At 42.7% G+C, this 21,291-nt stretch overlaps 1 protein-coding gene across 1 annotated transcript in view; it reads right to left on the reverse strand.

Annotated features, from left to right (window-relative positions):
* The window catches only part of TTC21B (tetratricopeptide repeat domain 21B), a 134,067-nt gene that overhangs the window by 9,536 nt on the left and 103,240 nt on the right, over positions 1 to 21,291 (reverse strand). The window contains exons 23-27 of the mRNA XM_073633965.1: positions 20,654 to 20,804; positions 17,191 to 17,352; positions 12,735 to 12,930; positions 9,347 to 9,571; positions 4,131 to 4,251 (exon numbers count right to left, since the gene is read on the reverse strand). Of these exons, the coding sequence (XP_073490066.1) occupies positions 4,131 to 4,251; positions 9,347 to 9,571; positions 12,735 to 12,930; positions 17,191 to 17,352; positions 20,654 to 20,804 (855 nt within the window). The remainder of the gene's footprint in view (positions 1 to 4,130; positions 4,252 to 9,346; positions 9,572 to 12,734; positions 12,931 to 17,190; positions 17,353 to 20,653; positions 20,805 to 21,291) is intronic.

Raw genomic sequence — 21,291 nt, forward strand, 5'->3', positions numbered from 1 at the left:
CCCCAGCACAGTCACTGGCGCGGACAGAAAAACTCCCGATGCATATCTGCGATCAGTAGCTTTCCGATCATGTGACTGCTGTGACAGCCAATCACATGACCCAAATTCCCACCTCTTCCTTCTAGCATCTAGAAGTTCTTAAAGGGGTCGTAAACCTTCGTGTTTTTTCACCTTAATGCATCCTATGCATTAAGGTGAAAAAAACACCTGGCAGTGACCGGCTCCCCATTTTACTTACCTGGGCCCTAGAACTTGACCAGACGGGGACGCGCTGTCTCTCTGCGCGGGGTTCTCGGCTCTTGATTGGATAGATTGATAGCAGCGCAGCCATTGGCTCCCGTTGCTGTCAATCAAATCCAATGACGCGGGGGCGGGGCCAAGTCCGGCATTCAGAGGCTATGGATGCCGAATGCTGGACTCGGGAATGTGCCCGCAAGGTGTATCCCCCAGGAGAGCGTTTCTCCTAGGCGGTTATCTGATGTGGGGAAGAGCCGCCGGGGGACCCCAGAAGAGCAGGTTCGGGGCCACTCTGTGCAAAACCAACTGCACAGTGGAGGGAAGTATAATATATTTGTTTAGTAGGTGTATGGGGTAAATCCGCGCAATGAATTGAATGTTTTAGTTATGGATATGGCTGCTGCCTCTACACATACAATACCACCTAAGTGGAAAGTATTAGAAAATGGTAAAAAAGCAGGAGTAGTATGGCACTGCCCTTATGGAGACAAAAAAATGTTTTCTTCTTTGTAGTGAATGTATTGCCTAGTGTCCTTATAGAATTGCTTCTAAAACCTGTATGTGTTCAAAAATTGAATAAAACTGTGACTGGTGGCGAATATTTCTATTAGAAGTGAAAATACAACAACTGGTGCTCCAATTGTTCAACAAAGGTGCATTGTGCCCTTTAAATTAAGTAATAAAGTAGTTATGAATATGGATACAATATCATCTAGGTGGAAAGTGTTATAAAGAAAAAAAGAAAAGAGAAAAAAAGGAAAAAGAATAAAAAAATGAAAAAAAAGGAAAACAGGAATAGTATGGCGCTGCCCTTATGGAGACAACAAAAGACTTCCCAGTAGAGGTCTGACGACAAAACGTGCGTAGGGCGGGTTACGAACGTCTTGCAGCACCTCTAACAAAGGGAATTCGCTAACTTTTGCCATGCTTGATTTGTTCATTTGAAATGTGAGTACATTTGTCTATTAAGTTTTAATAAAAGTTCTCCTATGGTTTTACGCGATGGGCATACCTTCTTTCCTTTACATGTAATTACTACACCACAATACGCAAGTAAAGTTTGGGGGATATCCTTGATTGCTACACAGTGGCAGACACTGTGACCATCCATACCCCTACAGGGGAAAGGAGAATCTGGTGAGTGCAAGCATTGTCAGAGCATGCAGACAAGGCACTAATTAAAGAAACCAGCACCTGGATAAGAAGCTTTCCTACAGATATTTGACCCTCAAAGATTGAACACTACAAAATACTCCAAAAAGAGCTTGTTTTTTCATAAACGGAACTTTTCCTATCCAACTAATACTGGTCACAGCACAAGAATCACTATTTATGATGGATAATTTGCACAATGTTGTATGGATTTGTATGATTTAACACTGGTCACTTTAGAAATGCTGCACTATGCACTTTTGTTGAATAATTGAAGCACCTTAGGTTGCAATTGTACTTTTAACAGTAAGAACTTGGCACCAGTCACATATTTATTCATTTTTGGCACACACACTTTAGGAATTATAAAGTCATTATAAAGAAAGTTTTTTTTTTTTTTTTGTCTCCATAAGGGCAGCGCCATACTATTCCTGTTTTCCTTTTTTTTCCCTTTTTTTTCTTTTTTCCTTTTTTTTTCTCTTTTTTTTTTTTCTCTTTTCTTTTTTTTTTTCTTTATAACACTTTCCACCTAGATGATATTGTATCCATATTCATAACTACTTTATTACTTAATTTAAAGGGCACAATGCACCTTTGTTGAACAATTGGAGCACCAGTTGTATTTTCACTTCTAATAGAAATATTCGCCACCAGTCACAGTTTTATTCAATTTTTGAACACATACAGGTTTTAGAAGCAATTCTATAAGGACACTAGGCAATACATTCACTACAAAGAAGAAAACATTTTTTTGTCTCCATAAGGGCAGCGCCATACTACTCCTGCTTTTTTACCATAATATATTTGTTATTAAAAAAAAAAAAAAAACCCTAATTCCGTGTACACACAATTGGACTTTCTACGGACTGAACTCCAAGGGACTTTTTGAAGGACTTTCGACGGAGTTCCGCCTACACACGATCACACCAAAGTCAATTGATTCAAACGGGATGACTTACGACTGGACTAGAATAAGGAAATTCAGAGCCAGTATCCAACAGCTGCCCTTGCGACGTTGTTCGTCCATCGGACTAGCATACAGATTCATGGATTTTTCGACCGGACTCGAGTCCATTGGAAAGATTTGAAACATGTTCTATTTCTAAAGTCCGTCTGATTTTTCGACAGCAAAGGTCCGATGAAGCCCACACACGATCGAATTGTCCGGCGGATTCGTTCCGTTGGACCTTTCCTGTGGAAAAGTCCGCTCGTGTGTACACGGCATTATAATCACTTTAAAGGGCCGGGAGGTGGCGGCTGGAATGGGTGAACAAAACAATAGAGATCTGGAGAAATCCACCACTCATTACTAAGTCTTTGTAAACCTAATCAAAAAAATCTAATATAATATTATACAGGATTTATATGCTTTAGTATGTTAATGTAAATTTCAAAAGTAATTTGAAGATTGTTTAAGGGTACAGAATTCACTAATATAAAACCTGGTGAGATCTCCCTTGCTCGGGCACTTCCCCTGGCTCTAGATTGTGCTCCTGCTTTGTCAATCACACCGCCTCCCAATGAAGACTACAAGCAGCCATTGTACAGACATGTTTTAATGCTGTCACCATCAAGAAAGTCCATCCTGAGAAATGACATGAGGCAGTTACTGGAATGCATGTAGAAAGTGGATACAAAGAGTGCCAGAAAAGATTGTACCTTGCAGGGCAAAGGTACAGGTTACCTAACTGCTGGCCTACTAGCTTCCCATGCTCACCTTTCTTTTACTACTCTTAACAGCTATTTTCAGCCATCAGGATTGAAGAGCAATCCCCAGTACTTCCAGGCAAGCAGGAAACACTCCATCTTTCCATGACAGTGCTGGCACTTGGCTGCATTCAGTTCTGTCATGTAAAGGGTGAGGAAAGAATCTTAAAGTCCAGGCAAAACCTAACTAATGCTAAACCTGCTTTGTGCCACATTCTAAGCCTAATCTATCTAACCCTGTAAAGCAAAATTCTCTTTACTTTCCCACCCTGAACCTGATCCGAGCCGGTCTCCAGCGGAGAATGCTCTGTGCAGGAGAGGACTGACAACGGCTGTAAAATGAATAGGAAGTGATGTCACACATAGACTTACTATGGGGCTTCCATTGTCGGATGCCTCTCCTGCACCCACCTATACAGTGAAGCTGCGGCTGAAAGCTGATGCTGGGATTGGACCGCATTGGCTGCAGGGTGGGTAAGTGCAGTGATTTTTGCTTTACAGGGTTAGAAAGATTAGGTTTAGAATGTGGCACAGAGCAGGTTTAGCGTTAGTTGGGTTTTGCCTGGACTTCTCCTTTATTCTCTGTGTAACCCCTGAACCACTATCTGCAATAGAACGCAGAGCAAATGGAGATGGCAGCATTTCTACCCACCGCAGGGAACTAATTGTTTTTCAAAGCTGCACAGCATAGTCTCAACTGATCAGAAGCTGCCAACCCAGCAGCACATGCAGGGGACATACCACTAAAACTGTCCACACATGTGAAGATTTCCCTCGCCAAGGACCCCCGGTCTGAGTGTATGCAGACGGGTTCCTTTTAATAAAATTGATCGAAAAATCAACTTTAATCTGCTGTTTGAATCATGCGGAGTTATGTTATTCGCTGTGACTATGGAACAACCTGTCTGTTGGTGGCCTTGGCCTAGGAGTGCCCCTTCCCGGATACTATTGGAACCAATCTGATGTGTGACTCTCCCAAAGAAAACAATGACAGGCTGTCCTAATAGTGTGTGACGTCATTTCTCTGCTCTTACCCACAGTGGGATTCGTCTGGTTTCCGTACTTCCAAGCCATTTCATAGTTGCTGGCTGCGTCTTTATACGCTTGTTCTTTCTCCATGATATAACCTGAGTATTCGTAAGCCTTGCAGCATGACTGGAAACAGGAATGAATAACATGAATTGGATATCAAATGACACATTATTCATAGGGGCTGCTCACGTGTTAGTCTGGAATATCAAATTGGTTACAATGGGAAGAATTAAAATAATATTTAATGGCTTTGAATTAACCGTTACTTTGTTTTTAACAGCACATCTCTTACAAGTGCAAAAAACATAAATCTCAATTCTCTCTCTTTTGGATCTTCACTAAATCAGTCTTGTCCCCCTTTCCCCTATAACTGTTCCTCTTAAAGCAAAATTCCAAGTAGAAATATAAGACACAATTTAAAGCGGGATTAAACCCAAAACCAAAAATATAATTATATTGCAGCTTACCATTCCTTTGATGTGGTGGCTACATTCGGGGTTTTTTTTTTTAGACTATTTTTTACCTGGTGATCTGGCCAGTAACACAGCTCCTGTTTTGGAGTGCCTCCACTCTGGATGAAGGAGCACAGGGGACACCTTTGGACAACGGCATTGTCAGTCTGGGGGGAGGGGGTGTTAGACAGACTAGCAGATATAGATACACTAACAAACTGAAACCAAACTCCAGCTCACAAGCAGTTACAGCAACAGTTTTTTCTCTCTGTCAGTGGTAAATGGTTTGTCTCAACACTCTAATACATTTACAGGAGAGCTTGTTCTGGCAGGATCACCAGATGAAAATAGAAGAAAGAAAGACCTAAAAAAGAAAACTAATGCTTCCATCACATCTAAGAATTGGTAAGCTGCAATATAATAACTGTTTGCTTTTGGGTTTAATACTGCTTTAACCGCTTGCCGACCAGCCACCGAAGTTTTACTGCGGCAGAATGGCACGGCTGGGTGAAACGTTGCCTTACGTCGTTTCGCCTTTCGGCCACTAGGGGCACGCGCTCACCCCTGGAGGCGTGCACACCCACAGCGTGTGCCCAGAGCCGATGCGTGTGCCCAGCGGGCACGATGACCGCCGGGCACCCGCGATCGCTCGTGACAGAGCGAAAACCGGGATCTGTGTGTGTATGTACACACACAGATCCCGGTTCTTTCAGGGGAGTAGAGACAGATCGTGTGTTCATACTAAGTATGAACACCGATCTCTCTCTCCTCCTAGACAGTCCCATCCCCCCTACAGTTAGAACACACCTAGGGAACACAGTTAACCCCTTGATAGCCCCCTAGTGTTAACCCCTTCCCTGCCAGTGACATTTATACAGTAATCAGTGCATTTTTATAGCATTGATCGCTGTATAATTGTCAATGGTCCCAAAAATGTGTCAAAAGTGTCCAATTTGTCCACCGCAATATCGCAGTCCCGATAAAAATCGCAGATCGCCGCCATTACTAGTAAAAAAAATAATAAAAATGCCATAAATCTAGCCCCTATTTTGTAGATGCTATAACTTTTGCGCAAACCAATCAATCAATATGTAGAAGAATACATATCGGCCTAAACTGAGGAATAAAATTGTTTTTTTGAAAAAAATTGTGGGATATTTATTATAGCAAAAAGTAAGAGACATTGTGTTTTTTTTCAAAATTGTCGCTCTACAACGTCACACAACCACGCAATTGTCAGTTAAAGTGACGCAGTGCCGTATCACAAAAAATGGCCCGGTCATTGAGCAGCCAAATCTTCAGGGGGCTGAAGTGGTTAATGCAACTCTGCATTTATTAATATATCATTATACTATTTTTTAAATAAAATTAGTGTAAGTACCTAAATTTGGTTTGGTATTGGCCTCTTACAATTCTCTATATTAGGGAAGGGATGAGCTGCATGCAGATGGGCTGAAAAAGAATAAGCTTATCGCAAGAGAGAGAAGAACGAGCGCAGAGATGATCTTATCAATCTCCAATTGCAATTTTACTAGGTAAAGAGGGGAGGCAGGAGACACCACTGTATTTCTAACTAACAGGGAAAGGGGTGTCATCCTTTTGCTGCACTGTGTAAAACGTAGGCCTTTGGCAGGCAAAACAGCTCCTTGGTATGTAGGCCATGTATTTAGAGGTTTGTGCAGGGTTCAGTATTAAAGGTAACCTAGAGTTAAAGGGGTTGTTTTTTTTTTTTTTTTTTTTTTTAATTGCCTTTACAACAAACATGTTATACTTACCTCCACTGTGCAGCTCGTTTTGCATAGAGTGGCCCCGAACCTGGTCTTCTGGGGTTCCTCGGCGGCTGTCTCAGCTCCTCCCCGCAAGAACAAACCACCTTTATGCGAGCTCTCTCACATGGTGGTTAGTTCTTGCGGGCACGCTCCCGTAATACAGCCGGCCGCTATAGCCGCTCACTGTATCACTCGGCCCCGCCCCCAAGGCGTGCCGCATCTCTGGATGTGATTGACAGCAGCGCAAGCCAATGGCTGCACTGCTTTCAATCCATCCACTCTAGCCAATCAACGGCCAGGCTGAGCGGCGAAGAGGACATCGGGGGCGAGCGCAGCAGGTGAATGGGCTCCGGTAAGTAAAACGGGGGGGCTGAGGGCGGTATTTTTTCACCTTAATGCATAGGATGCATTAGGGTGAAAAAACACAAACCTTTACAACCCCTTTAAAGGAGAACTACAGCCAAAGCTTGTCTGGCTGTACTTCTCCTGTGGATCACAGGAGTGCAGTTTGTTCTGTATTCCTGTGACCCATTTTCAGCAGACAATGGGCTGAAGCCCGCTGACGGCTGACGTCACAGAACCGGTCCAGGCTGGGGAAAGATCGCAACCATCACACTCCAAAAGAGGAGTAAATATTTGGCAGGGTCAAGTGGCTATTTTAAGGGAAGTTTCACAAGGCACCAGCACATTTAAACTGAACCACAACAATTAGTACATTTCCCCCTGGACAAAGGCATTTTTTAAGAAATGTGCTGAAAAGCATGCATGATACATTTTACTTTATATCAATTTATTATTCCTTCTTTTATTATTAATATCCAAATATAAGCATCAACCACTCAATAAATGGCTGATACTACAAAACAGCCACCTAAACTCCCCACTGTTGGCTGAACCTGAGACCAACCATTGCATTATAAATCAAAAAGAATATCATTATACCCCATCAATGGTAGTCATGTCACAAAGATGTAAAAGGCGAGGAGAATAACATTCTAAAAAAAGGATAAGTTAATAATATGGATCACTGCATAAAGTGAATGGATAAAAATGCGCCTTTTGGATTTGAAATATATGTTGAATGAGAAAGCAGTGAATAAGGAGTTTTGTATTGCCAGTTTAATTGCTTCTGGAAAGTGAACATTATAAGTCCTGAGAGAATTCTTCCCTTCTGATAAAAGGTATTTTTCTGATAAAGCATTGAGGTAATCGCTGTCCTCTAGCTGGAGCCATTTATAAGAAAGCTTAATTTTTATTACAATTATAGACACGCCAATGAGTTCTACGGTTCCCTCAAATGCATTTAAACAATCCTTGGTGAGTTTTAAATTTTTAACAAGATAAAGATTTACAGGAGGGCGCGAGAGACTGAATAATGTAGAATCCCATTAGTGCCTAATAAGTCTTATAAAAGCTTGTTCTCACTTTACTGTAAACAGGTTGGGTGAAAAGAAGAGTTAACTTTCCAGCATATATTTCGACATTAAGCTATAAATCAGTCAAGCAGCTAATTACACATTTAAAATATATGCCCGAGATGACATCATTCTACCACCACTGGTCAATCAAGAGGCCAAAAACCCGGCACCCAGAAGTAGCCAGGGAAGAAGATGACTGTAGCCAGCGAGGGGTGTAATCACTGCATTGCTGGAAGGTGGAGGTGAATATTTTTTGGGGGTTTCGTTTCACTTTAAGTTGGCCATACAGTGCAGGCTGAACAAAAAAAAATTAGAACAGATCCAGTGGTGGCTGATAAGGTTGAGCTCCGGCGTGTTCGCACAGCCCACGTGCTGAGCCCGCCAGGAAGTCAGCACTGTGCTGCGCTAATCACAGGCAGTGAGACATTTCCCGATCTCTGCAGCCGCGCATCGGGATGTCTCACTGCCTGTGATAAGCGCAGCACCGACTTCCTGGCGGGCTCTGCGCGTGGGCTGTGCGAGCACGCCAGAGCTCATCCTTAGTGGCTGATGCTCCATTTTTTTTGAGGGGGGCAGCAAACAAACCAAGCGTCAGCCCCGCTCGCCAGCCACGCTCACCCGCCCCCGCATTTACCCCATTCAGGTCCCGGGCGGCTTCCCTGGCTTCTCCTCCCGGCCAATCCGGTCGCTTCTCCTCTCGGCCAATCTGGTCTCAGGACCTGCTTCCTGTCCTGATTGGCAGGGAGGAGAAGCAGGAAGATGATAACGAATGTTGGTTCGCTATTGTCACAAGTGGGTGGGCTCAGGGCGCAGTGCTCTGCGCCCCGCCCTTTTTAAAGCCAATTATAGCCTCCAGGTCTAATCATGTGCTTCGCAAAAAAAAAAACCCTTAGAACTCTATGCGTCCAGTGCCCCGCATGGAGATTAGGGGCCGGGCGCATAGAGATTAGTAGGGCGGCAACCATGCGCCCCTTATGGACAGGCTGCCACTGAACAGATCCCTCCCTCAACGTTATACAGCGAGGAAGGATAATCCCCCTCTGTGCCTATTGTATTCAGACAACCAGTACCAGCGGCTGTCGAATACCTGAACAGAGGCTGTATCACACTGGATGCAGTTTCTGTGCAGGCTGAATTAAAAAATATAACTCATTCCTTTATCCACGCTATACAGTGAGGATGGACAAATCCCCCGCTGTGCCTATTATATTGTGATAGCCGCCTTCATCTGAGTGAATGCAGTTTGTGTTCAGCTGCATATTTTCCAGCAGGCTTCTTTGCCATTTCAATCGAAGGATTTTGGACAAAAGGGGGCCAAAAGGCTTTCCATGTAGCGAATTTCGGACAGTTTATCAACACAGAGAGAAATTAATCATAATAGCTTTTGTCTGTTTTATTGTTTGACAGGGTCAAACCTGACATCCAATCTAAGCAGTCAGGGCAGAACTGTCAGACGACATTACATACAGTGCAACTATAGCAAGTGTTGACCATACTGTGTCTTTGTCAAGACTAAAACTGCATGCCTTATCTTAGTATGAGGTTCAGCAACACAATTCCCGCTTTGTTGGCTACAAACCTTATTATGTCGCAGACAGCGTTTTAGCAACTCGCCCGCCATATCGTATTTGCCTGACTGAATGTAAATGTCTGCCAGTAACAGTAAACTCTTCTCAAACTCCTCTGCCTCTGCTGGGTTCCAGTTCATTTTTGCAATGCGTTTCAGTTGGTTTCTTGCTCTTGGGGTTTGCTTTAAGATCATGTAAGCAGTGGCCATTCCCAAAAGTGCCGGCATATGGTCTTTCTGGAAGAGTGAGAGACAATTACTCTAGTATAATACAAAGATATGCAGTAACCTGGAGCAATAGATAACATTTTCATTTTCACCCTATTAGAGAAATCAGAACAGTATAGATAGCTGACAGTTAGTGAATATGGATTACTGCCCTTTGCTGCAGCAAGCCCGTTTGTGTGTGTGTGTGTGTATATATAAATATATAAATGTTATTTTTTTTTTGCTAATTAAAAAAAATAACTCTGGTCTAGCTGAATAGCAGAGTACGGTTTTAAAGCTGAACTAAACCCATCAATTTATCGGTTTAAAAAAAAAAAAAGTTAGACCTTTTCACCCTGAGGCGCTTTACAGGCGCTATATCGCTAAAAAGAGCGGTGCGCTGGAAGTACGCTCAAAAAAGTCCTGCAAGCATCATCTTTGAGGCACTTTAGGAGCGGTGTATACACCGCTCCTAAAGCGCCTCTGCCCATTTAACCTTTTTTCGGCCGTTAGCGGGTCTTAAAAGCGCCCCGGTAGCGGGCGAAAAGCGCAGCTAAAGAAACAACGGCAAAGCGCGGGTAAAGCGCTTTCAACCAAACTGTCAAACCATTAAATGGCTGGTGTTATAACTGATCACATGGCATGGCAGTTGCAGATCCGAGGCGAAGATGGCAGCCTTCTTGCCCAAAAAAGGATAGGAGGGATTAGTTCCATTTTAAAATGACGACCTGAGTAAATAAAATGTAACACTTTTACCTACAGTGCATCCAGGGAGTATTTACAGAGCTTCACTTTTTCCAAATTTTGTTATATTATAGCCTTATTCCAAAATGGATTAAATTCATTATTTTCCTCAAAATTCAACAAACAATACCCCATAATGACAACATGAAAGAAGTTTGATTGAAATCTTTGAAAATTTATAAAAATAAAAATCATAAGTATCACAGTCTTTGCCATGACACACAAAATTGAGCTCAGGTGCATCCTGTTTCCACTGATCATCCTTGAGATGTTTCTACAACTTGATTGGAGTCCACCTGTGGTAAATTCAGTTCATTGGACATGATTTGGAAAGGCACACATCTGTCTATATGAGGTCCCACAGTTAACAGTGCATGTCAGAGCACAAACCAAGCCATGAGGTCCAAGGAATTCTCTGTAGCCCTTTCGAGACAGGATTGTATCGAGGGACAGATCTGGAGAAAGGTATAGAAAAATTTCTGCAGCATTGAAAGTCCCAATGATCACAGTGGCCTCCATCATCCGTAAATACAGTTGAGCTCAAAAGTTTGAAAGAAAATAGAAAAAAAGAGGGCGCACCAGCCTTGTGCGGTATCCTTTGATATGTTTATTAAAAGAAAGAATAAAACTACTCACAAGCCTATAAAAGGAACGGCAATATGAAAGCCTTTAACTTGTGGCGATCCGTCTAGTGATAGCAGTCTCCAGATGACGGAAGAGAGGACGTACGAACCACTGCTGGCTGATGCGTTTTAAAGGGATACCTTCTTCTTCGGAGCCTCAGAGTATGCCGCCCCGGACCACCAGGGATATGCCAATCAGTGCCCAGGCAGATGCCAGTGCCAAGGCAGATGCCAATCAGTGCCCATCAGCAATGCCTGCCAGTGTCATCAGTGATGCATATCAGTGTCATCTATCAGTGCCCACCAGTGCCACCTATGAGTGCCCATCAGTGCTGCATATCAGTGCCGCCTATCAGTGCCACTTTATCATTAGTGCAGCCTCATCAATGCCCATCAAGGAGAAAACTTACTTATTTACCAAATTTTCTAACAGAAACAAAGAAAAACCTTTTTTTTCAAAATTTTCTGTCTTTTTTTATTTGTTTAGCAAAAAAGAAAAACCGCAGAGGTGATCAAATTCCACCAAAAGAAAGCTCTATTTGTGGGAACAAAATGATAAAAATTTTGTTTGGGTACAGTGTAGCATAACTGCACAATTGTTATTTAAAAAGTGACAGCGCTGAAAGCTGAAAATTGGCTTGGGCAGGAAGGGGGGGAGTGCCTGGTTTTGAAGTGAAGTGGTTACGTGGAAAATTCAGGGCTCTTTTGATGCCAAGCCAAGGTCAGGAAGACCAAGAAAGATTGCAGCCACAACTGGTGGAAGAATTGCCCAGGCTACAAAGAAAACCCACAGGTAACCTCAGGAGAAATACAGGCTGCTCTCCAAAAAGACGATGTGGTTGTTTTTAAGGAGCGCAATTCAACGATACTTGAACAAAAAAGAGCTGCATGGTTGAGCTGCCAGAAGGAAGCCTTTACTGCGCCAATGCCACAAAAAAGCCCAATGAGGCATGTCAAGGTGTTGTTGGGCATATTGTAACCAGGCTTTTTTGTGGAACTTGCAGTGGCGGCTGGTGCTCAAAATTTTTGGGGGGGGCGCAAACAAACTGAAAAAAACCCCCAAAACATCAATTGCAGCCACTGTGCCATCAAATGCAGCTACTGTGCCCATCAAACGCAGCTACTGTGCCCATCAAACGCAGCTGTGCCCATCAAACGCAGCCACTGTGCCCAATTGCAGCCACTGTGCCCATCAAACGCAGCCACTGTGCCCATCAAACGCACCCACTGTGCTCATCAATTGCCACTACTGTGCCCCATTAAATGCTGCCAGTGTGCATCGCCCGGCACATACCTGTCTCGCAGCGGGTCAGCGGCGGTGTCCTGCACGCTCCTCGATTCTTCCGTCCTCTCTATCAGGCATCCAATCACAGCGCCTGATGTTTCAGCCAATCAGGTGACAGGTAACAGACCCGAGCACCTGATTGGCTGAGAGGCGGTTCAGTGTTAGCAAAGCGAATTCCTTGTTCAGCCATGATGTTCTATGGAGCAGTGTATGCACACCAGTCCTATTTTTCAAATTTTTCCACATGCTCCTATCATTTAAAGCTTACGTTCAGCTAGGTACGTTTTTTTTGTATGAGTGGGTGGAAGAAAGATTGCCCAGAAATGGACTTTAAAAATCAATACATTTTAAAAATAAATATCTTTTTTTTTCCTTGAGAGCTATTTCTTGAAATTGTACTGAAGTTATTTTGTGTAGTCTGTTTAAACATAACCTGTGTTAAGCAGGAAAGGACACCAGAGTAAGCTGGGATGAAATGATGTAATGATTCAGCTTTTTTATGAGAGAACAAGCACACATTATAAAGATAGAAGGATCTTACTTCTGCAGCTGCCACTTCAGTAAATGTGTTTAGAGCGCGCTCTACATTGGCTTTCTGCTTGGTTGCCATCAGGCAATAGTTCTCCATAATTCGAAGCTGGATGTGTCCATGGAGACTTTGTGGCTTCAACTCCTTAAGAAGTTTCTCTGCTGTTCTGACAGCAAGCTGTACAGACTCTTGCTTTTCTGTGGAGTTCCTACAAAATGACAAACAAAACAGAATTTCATGTTCATTTATGAGAAGGAACGTGTATAAGTCCACTGTTCTGTGTTAATAGCCTTTTTTATAAATAGGCACAAAATTGAAAGTTAGCAGTATATATCGCCAGGAGAGAAAGTTAGCTGTGTTTAGCATGTATTTAGAATGTATCACCACATTATCACAAATATCTACAGTACTCGACTTCTGAGACTTTCAGATATTTGTATATATTGCTGTAATAAACTTGTTTCTTTCTCATCCGTTGAGGGACATGGGAAGTCATCTACTGTTGGTTAATACTGGTGCCTACAAAAGAATTTGACGCTGGTCATTAAAAAAAAAAAAAAAAAACCTGTAGGCCAGCCCAGGGTAACTCCATCTCTTCCCAGCATGCCTCAGTCTTTTAATAGTGCCTTTAGGAGGATGGACATAATTTCTTCAGCTTTGCTGGGGAAAGTGTAACCAATTTTGCCGGCTTTTGTTTTTTCAATTTTTTTCTTCAGTCAAGATTCCTACATAGCAGTTATCCAGATCAGCCTTTACCTAGACCCCAATGGACTGGACATTGTGAAGCTACCCTGGTAGAGCCTATAGCCACTGAGTTCTGCATTAGGCACCTTCCAGACACAGTTCTGGTTACACTTTAGCCATGGAGATCTTTTCAGGTCCAGAACTGCTGGCGTTGCCTATGTGCTTGCCCTGTCTCTGAACACTCACATAGTGAGTAAGCCGATCTGGCTGAGCACCAGGTGCTACCTTTCTTTTTGTACTGCTGGACACCTTTAAAATTCATCCTTTCCGATGGTTATCTTGGAAGGAGTTAACTCTGAAGGACTGAGTGCTGATGTCATCCACTTGGTGAAGTGTGGCACTTTTCCCCCATTCAGCATCGAGAAAGTTGTTGCAACTGCTTTGCAAAGAGTCACATAGAACTCCTATCTTTGGTCTGTTCTACTGCTTGTCTAAAGTAACTTTGGACACTTCCAGCTCTCAGATCCCCCAAGCACAAGCTGGCTGGGGATTTGTAAATACCCAAGGCCTTATCTTGTATCTTGAGCTAGTTGCAATACCACCAGGTGTACTCAACATGTCTGGACACAAAGGTGACAGTCCTGTTACAAGTGACCCCCAGTTCATGCTCTCCTAACAAATCCAGGGATGGTTACCCTATGCCTTCTGATGTTGTTAAGCTGGAATTCTACCCTATATTTATGGGGTCTACCTCATTGGAGTCACCTTTAGCTTCATCGGATGAAACTTTGTTATTATAGGCCTCTACTGCAGTCACATAAGACTATGTGCCCAATTTAACATATTTCTCCAAGTTCCTGTGGCAGATATATCCGTATGTGATCCGAGTAAACAAAGGCTCCAGACGGTGAAAACCAGCATGAAGCACAGAAGTCGCTGGAGCGGAAGTGATGTCAGAAGGAGACTGACCAATTCCAGTGCGCTTCTAACGCCACTTTCAGTCCGCTGACTTCCGCTCTCTATGCTGGTTTTCACAGTCTGGAGCTGGCATTTTCTTGGCTGACATCCAGATACATCAACCACAGGAACACAGAGCCCTGCCCTGTAAGCCCTTCAGAGATGACCATGGTACCACCATAACATCATGCCTTAGACCATGTGACATTCCTGTTTGCTCCTTTTAACATGTGAGTTGTTAATTGGCTTTAATAAATATGTTTGGTTTTTCTCATACTGCACTTAGTCTGGAGGCCCCCTTGTATTTCGTCTTGTATCCTTACAGTCATTGCTCCACTCCATGGGGTGCTGCTACTGATGCTGCAGGGTTTACTTTATGTGGACTCCTATATGGACTTCATGCCTTATTAGCCTATGGACTTTTTACACTTTGACTATTTTTGGTCTTTAATGCTAAAAGCCTATTGCGTACAGCCAACGCTTTCCAGCACCATTCATTTACCTTTAATTTAAACCATTAGGCCAATAGAGGGTGTTCTTTTCTTTAGGAGTGCTACTGACCAACAAGTAGAATACCTTTAACACTTAGTTTACATAGTAGGTGAGGTTGAAAAAAAGACACAAGTACATCAAGTCCAACCTATGTGTGTGATTATATGTCAGTATTACATTGTATATCCCTGTATGTTGTGGTCATTCATGTGCTTATCTAATAGTTTCTTGAAACTATCAATGCCCCCTGCTGAAACCAACACCTGTGGAAGGGAATTCCACATCCTTGCCGCTCTTACAGTAAAGAACCCTCTACGTAGTTTAAGGTTAAACCTCTTTTCTTCTAATTTTAATGAGTGGCCACGAGTCTTGTTAAACTCCCTTCTGCAAAAAAGTTTTATCCCTATTGTGGGGTCATCAGTATGGTATTTGTATATTGAAATCATTTTCATCAATTCAAGCTTGTGTCCAAAATGGGTCTTGATGTCCACACAGATGCACAAAGGACTTTGGTTAGAGACCTGGGGGGCAGATACTGTATCCAAAGAGTGACTGACTCACTTGGTCTGTGAAGGATGCCACTTTTTCAGACCTATCCAGGGCTGGTGCAAGGGTTTTTGACACCCTAGGCGAAACCTCATTTTGCTGCCCCATTGGCTCCACCCCTGACTCCACCCCCTTTGCCCTGCCCATGTGACAGGAGGTGGCGCTATACAGCAAGCATCGGCTCTGCTTCCTCTAGCGCTGGCTCCAGTGCTGCGTTGTGCCTCTAATTACACTACCGGTCAGATGGAGCAGCTGCCTGAGACTGAGTTAATTACATGCTGCAGCCTGCATAGCATGCAGACGCAGAGGGAGACCAGTGGCCGGGCGCCCCTAGGCAGCAGTGCACCCTAGGCGGTTGCCTAGTTTGCCTAGTGGTAGCACCGGCCCTGGACCTACCCTTGACATCATGATGAAAATCACTGAAGGTTAAAGCATTCCCCATTCCTGGAGTAGGCACACCAAAACTCTAAGCCTGGTTCTCTGACAGTATGCTTGAAGCAAAGAAATCTTCAGCAGGAATATGTGCCCCCACTTTTCCAAATGAAGGAATGTTTCTAATCTTCGTGGGTCCTTTGTTATTGTGCCCTTCAATCATCCAGATGCAGAGAGCACTCCTTTAGGTTTACAGACCTCCCCCTGCCCCCTTGTGGCCTTCTCAACCCAAGAGTTCTTGCTCTAGTTTGTGTCAGTTTGGCCTCAGGGTCTGTGTCCCACCCTGGCCCCCACCCTCTCTCTCAGAGCAATTATTTTCCAGTAGGACATGTAGGACCATTAGTGGTATTTGGTACCCATTAGTGTCATGTTCCCTCTCCTTCCCTAGCGGGACCCACTGGCTTACTCGGTCAAATGAGATCAGCACTAATTGTTCTCTGACCTAATGGAGCTCTGAATCCTCACTGTTGCCCCTGCACACATAGTACTCATCAGGGTGTTCACTCCAGTGTCTGCCCTAGTACCTTCTTCATTGTGGGGCACTCAGATAACCTCCTGTGAAAAAAACAATCACAGCGGGCCCTAGAGGATGACAATAAACTATTAGGCTAATTGCCTGGCTTGTCCACTGTGTGTGTTACCCACAATCACCTTGATGTCACAGTTTTAAATCTTGGCTGATTTTGTATATGCTTCTAGCTGTGACTACCAACCACCCATCTTATCCATGAAGAAGATTTTCTAGAAACATTTTCTAGAAATCGAAATGTGTTTGACAAGTAACAATCAGTCAAGATCTGATTAACTGGAAGGATATGACGTGTATTGATCTGTGGTTTCTTGTAACACAGTGTATTTATTGCTTTTTTTATTTGCTTTTTTTAAGTTTTCAAAAAGTATTACGGTTTTATGTTTTTTTAATTTAGTGGTTCCCTAAAAAATCTCAAATCCTTTTGTTGTAAAATATATGTATAAGCGATATAGCACCTTGGACTACCATAGACTTTGCTATACAATAGTGTCCAAACCATCTGTAGGGATCAGTATACCCACACATAATAAAGTGTTTGTTTTTTTAGTCCTGAGCATAAAAAATAAAGAAAACACAATTCATTCATGCTCATAAGTGCCTGTCTGCTTCAGTGTTTCAAACCAAATGACTTCAGAAACAATCACACAACAAGCAGGAAGTGAAGGTTGATGGGGAAGCTTTCACATTAGACCTAGAGAATGGCAGGAGAGGTAGCTAAGATTCCGACAGTTTCGTTTATCTCATTATCCTCCATTCAGAAATAAATTACACATTTTGGATTGAACTTGCCTTTAAATAATAAGCAGTCTAGAATACATTTCTTACCCTATATCGCCATCCAAATTGTCAAACACTTCCCCGCCCACGGTATCATTATCTGGATTTAAACAGATCTCAATCATATTATATATGGCATTTTGTCCCCAGTCGCTGTCTTTACGAGCTTTATTGAAATGTCGGAGGGCATCATTAGCTTCACCCGTGTACCTTGGGGAAAAGAAGAACATACGAACGGTTTCATCTATGTCACACGTACATGTAAGAGAAAGCTATTAAACAGAGCACAATTTAAACAATGCCAAATGACTGCTAATAAGAATATATAGTAAAGTAATGATATCATATGACAGATATTTTTATGTAAGAATGTTGATTCACAGAGGCAGGTTACAGTGAGGCATTACTAGGAGAAGATCATTATGGTAATGGAGAAACGAGGGAAGTAGCACCTAAAGTGATATTAAATCCTTGGTTTTTTTATGAACTTTCAGCAGCTGATTTAATCTCGTACTATGTATGCAGCTTCTTTATCTTTTAATCCTTGCCTAAGATCCATTTGTAAACTAGTATAATGACTGCTGCCCCAGGTTTCCAGTTTCAGGATGGCTCCTATCTCTTGCAGCAGTCTATGGAGCCCTTCTTGCATGCAGGGAGTAGACTTGTGTCAACCTACACTGATAACCAGAAGTTCAGGGAAGCAGCAGGAGCCAGTAGCATTGTAGGTTGTAACTTGTAAGCTGCAAGTGCTGGGGGAAGAATTACGGGGGAATGTTTCATTTTTCATGCTCAATGTGTAAAACTAAAAACACTTAGGGTGCTCACCCAGCAGCTTGATTCTGACCATTACCTAGTCACAAATGTTAAAGTAGATCAAAAAAGCCCATGATGTAGCAGAGATGCCCGTAGGTGGAGCGCAGTCTTCAAAGAGACGATAATGTAGAACCAATATATAACCAAAAGGGTGCGGACTTATTTTGAGAGGATAATATAACACCAATAACACTTTTTCTGAAGAATGTTCTTCAGATGAGAAAAGAATCACAAAGTCTATGGTGAATGAAGGGCTACAGGAGAGAATGGAGAGGGGGTAAATGAAAATGGTCTACATCATTACAGGTGGTTACAAAACACAAATGGCGAGCGCAGGAGGAGTTTTATTTACCGCTTCTCTTATTCCCTTCTGCATCCCTTCATTTGCCATAGAGCTCGTGCTACACCTCTTATCTGAAGAGCTGACCATTCATCGCGAAATATGTTATTGGTGTTAAATAAATTATCCTTTCATAAGAAGCCCACACTCTTTTCAAATATATTATCCTCGGCGGCGGAGGATGGGGGAGGTGGGCCAAACGTCCGAGGGACAGTGCCGCGGCGCAGTCTCCCGGAAGTGGGAAAGGGTACCTGTCAAAAACAGTTCTCTGTTCCCCCCTCCCCCCTGAAAGGTGCTAAATGTGGCACCGGAGGGGGGGAGGAAGCAGATAACTGGAAGTTCCACTTTTGGGTGGAACTCCGCTTTAACTTTTGTCTACCAAGATAGGTTTATAAATGTCCTGGTAGTAAAGGGTTTAAAGCAAGCTCAGCCCGTGGCGATTCCCATACTCTCCTGTCCCATTGGGGAGTCCAGGACTTTGGTCAATGGCTTCAGGATGCTGATTGAGAGGATGTTCCTTAATCTCCTCTGCAATAAATGAACCCGGAAGCGACAAGGATTTTATCACTTCAGGGTTTAGAGCTGTCATTCCCTGGATAATGTGCTTAAGCAGTGTGCAGTGGAGGGCAGGGGAGATATTGGTAGTCCAATAGATCCCTGATGTCACTATAAAGACAGCCTATCACCTGCCCAATGTTATCGCATACAAGACTTGTTAGCCCCTTGTGATAGCAAATGAAATGAAAACATTTTTAAATGTAAATAAATAAAAATATGTAAAAAAAAATAAAAAGCACCCCTGTCGCCCTGCACACACAACTTCCTACAATGCATGTGTAAGGGCAAGCATGTGAACGGCGATTGCACAACACATGCAAAGTATCGCCACGATCATTGGAATGAGAGCAATAATTTAAGGGCCATAATTCATAGTTAACTCTAAATCAGGGGTCTCAAAACTTTCTGAACAAAAGGGCCAATTTACTGTCCTTCAGACTCTAAGGAGGCTGGACTGTGGTCAGTGGGAGTAGAAAGTGCCGTGGTATCATTGGAGGGAAGCATGCCCCATAATTGATCTTAGTGGGAGGAATATTGCCATTGTTGGTATTAGGGGAAGAAATAGTGCCCATCACTGGTATCTTTGAGAGGAATAGTGCCATTTATTGTTATCAGGGGAAGGCATAGTGCCCCATCACTGGTGTCAGTGGGAAGAATACGGCCCCATTGTTGGGGTCTGTCCTAGTTGATGTCAGTAGGAAGAATAGTGCCCCATCATTGGTGTCAGTGGAACTGATGCTATGCTGTCCAGTTCTGGGCACCAGTCCTCAGGAAGGATGTACTGGAAATGGAGCGAGTACAAAGACGGGCAACAAAGCTAATAAAGTGTCTGGAGAATATTAGTTATGAAGAAAGGTTGCGATCACTGAACTTATTCTCTCTGGAGAAGAGATGCTTGAGAGGGGATATGATTTCAATTATACAAATACCGTACTGGTGACCCTACAATAGAAATAAAACTTTTTCACAGAAGAGAGTTTAACAAGACTAGTGGCCACTCATTAAAATTAGAAGAAAAGAGGTTTAACCTTAAACTACCTAGAGGGTTCTTTACTGTAAGAGCGGCAAGGATGTGGAATTCCCTTCCACAAGCGGTGGTCTCAGCAGGGAGCATCGATAGCTTCAAGAAACTATTAGATAAGCACCTGAATGACCGCAACATACAGGGATATACAATGTAATACTGACACATAATCACACATAGGTTGGACTTGATGGGCTTGTGTCTTTTTATAACCTCACCTACTATGTAACTAATAGTGCCCCATTGTTGGTGTCTGTGGTAGGAATAGTACCCTATTGTTGTGATTAGTGACAGGAATTATGCCTTTTATCAGTGGGAGGAACAGTGTCCCAAGGGCCTGAAAAAGGCAAGCAAAGGGCCACATCCAGCCTCCCAGCTGCAGTTTGGGTGTGTGGAATTTTAAGATTTGGCATGCTGGGTATTTGTTTACTCAATGCAACCCCATCTTTTATATTCTGCAATTAAATTAGGAACCACATTGAGTTTGTGTACACGTAAACTCATCTTAGTGTATTTTTTCCTGAAAATATGCATTTGAAAATAAAACTGAGCAAATATTGTGCAACATAAAAAATTGCAACTGCAAACATTTTATACTCTGGGGCCTCTGTTTCAAAAATATATAAAAATGTTTGAGTTTAAAGTTTTTTTTTTTTTTTTTTAATGCAGATTTACGTGTTTAAATTTTTTAAAAAAACTGACCCAGTAGACAAGTGATTATTCATCAGGGTTACAGAAATAGCCCGATAGTCCTACAGCTGGGATATCAAACTTACCACAAGTATAATCCTTTGCAATAATGAAAGCCAGGTTCAAGCTTTGCTCTGGAGGAATACTTCTCAGCCAGATCTAGAAATTTCGGGACTTCTTCAAGCTTCCCAGCTCTTCTCAACAGGTCAGTCAAACGAGCGAGAGTGCCATAATTATCTGTAAAGGGAAATATTAAGGATTTACTGCTGACAGGCCAGGCAAAGTGTCACACTGCCCATACTCTGGGCAAACAGCTTAATACACATACTGTATATTTACTGTTTTACCTGCCAAAGGATTTGTAATTCTGGTCAGTCATTTGTAATGTACAGTAAGTACCTCTTGTACACTGAACAGCCTGAGCGGTAACACACTAGATCACCTACGATTTAGCTTGCTCATTGGACAATGACTGCATTAAACCTTTGTCCAGTGACAAAGGAAAACGTAAAACCAATCAAAGAAACAGTAATGGTAAACCAAGAAGTTGCAGAGGGCCTATTCTCACTAGCAGATGGTTATCACAAAAATGGCTGCCCAAAATTCTAAATTTTCTGGGGTAAAACAATAAAAAGATATGCATTTGAATGGTGTACTTAGCAATTTGTCTGGAATTTTACTTTAAAACATACAGTAAGTCAACCTGTACTGCAAGCTGACTTTT

The sequence above is a fragment of the Aquarana catesbeiana genome, linkage group LG06 (genome assembly GCF_042186555.1).
Source record: "Aquarana catesbeiana isolate 2022-GZ linkage group LG06, ASM4218655v1, whole genome shotgun sequence".
Taxonomy (NCBI): Eukaryota; Metazoa; Chordata; class Amphibia; order Anura; family Ranidae; genus Aquarana; species Aquarana catesbeiana.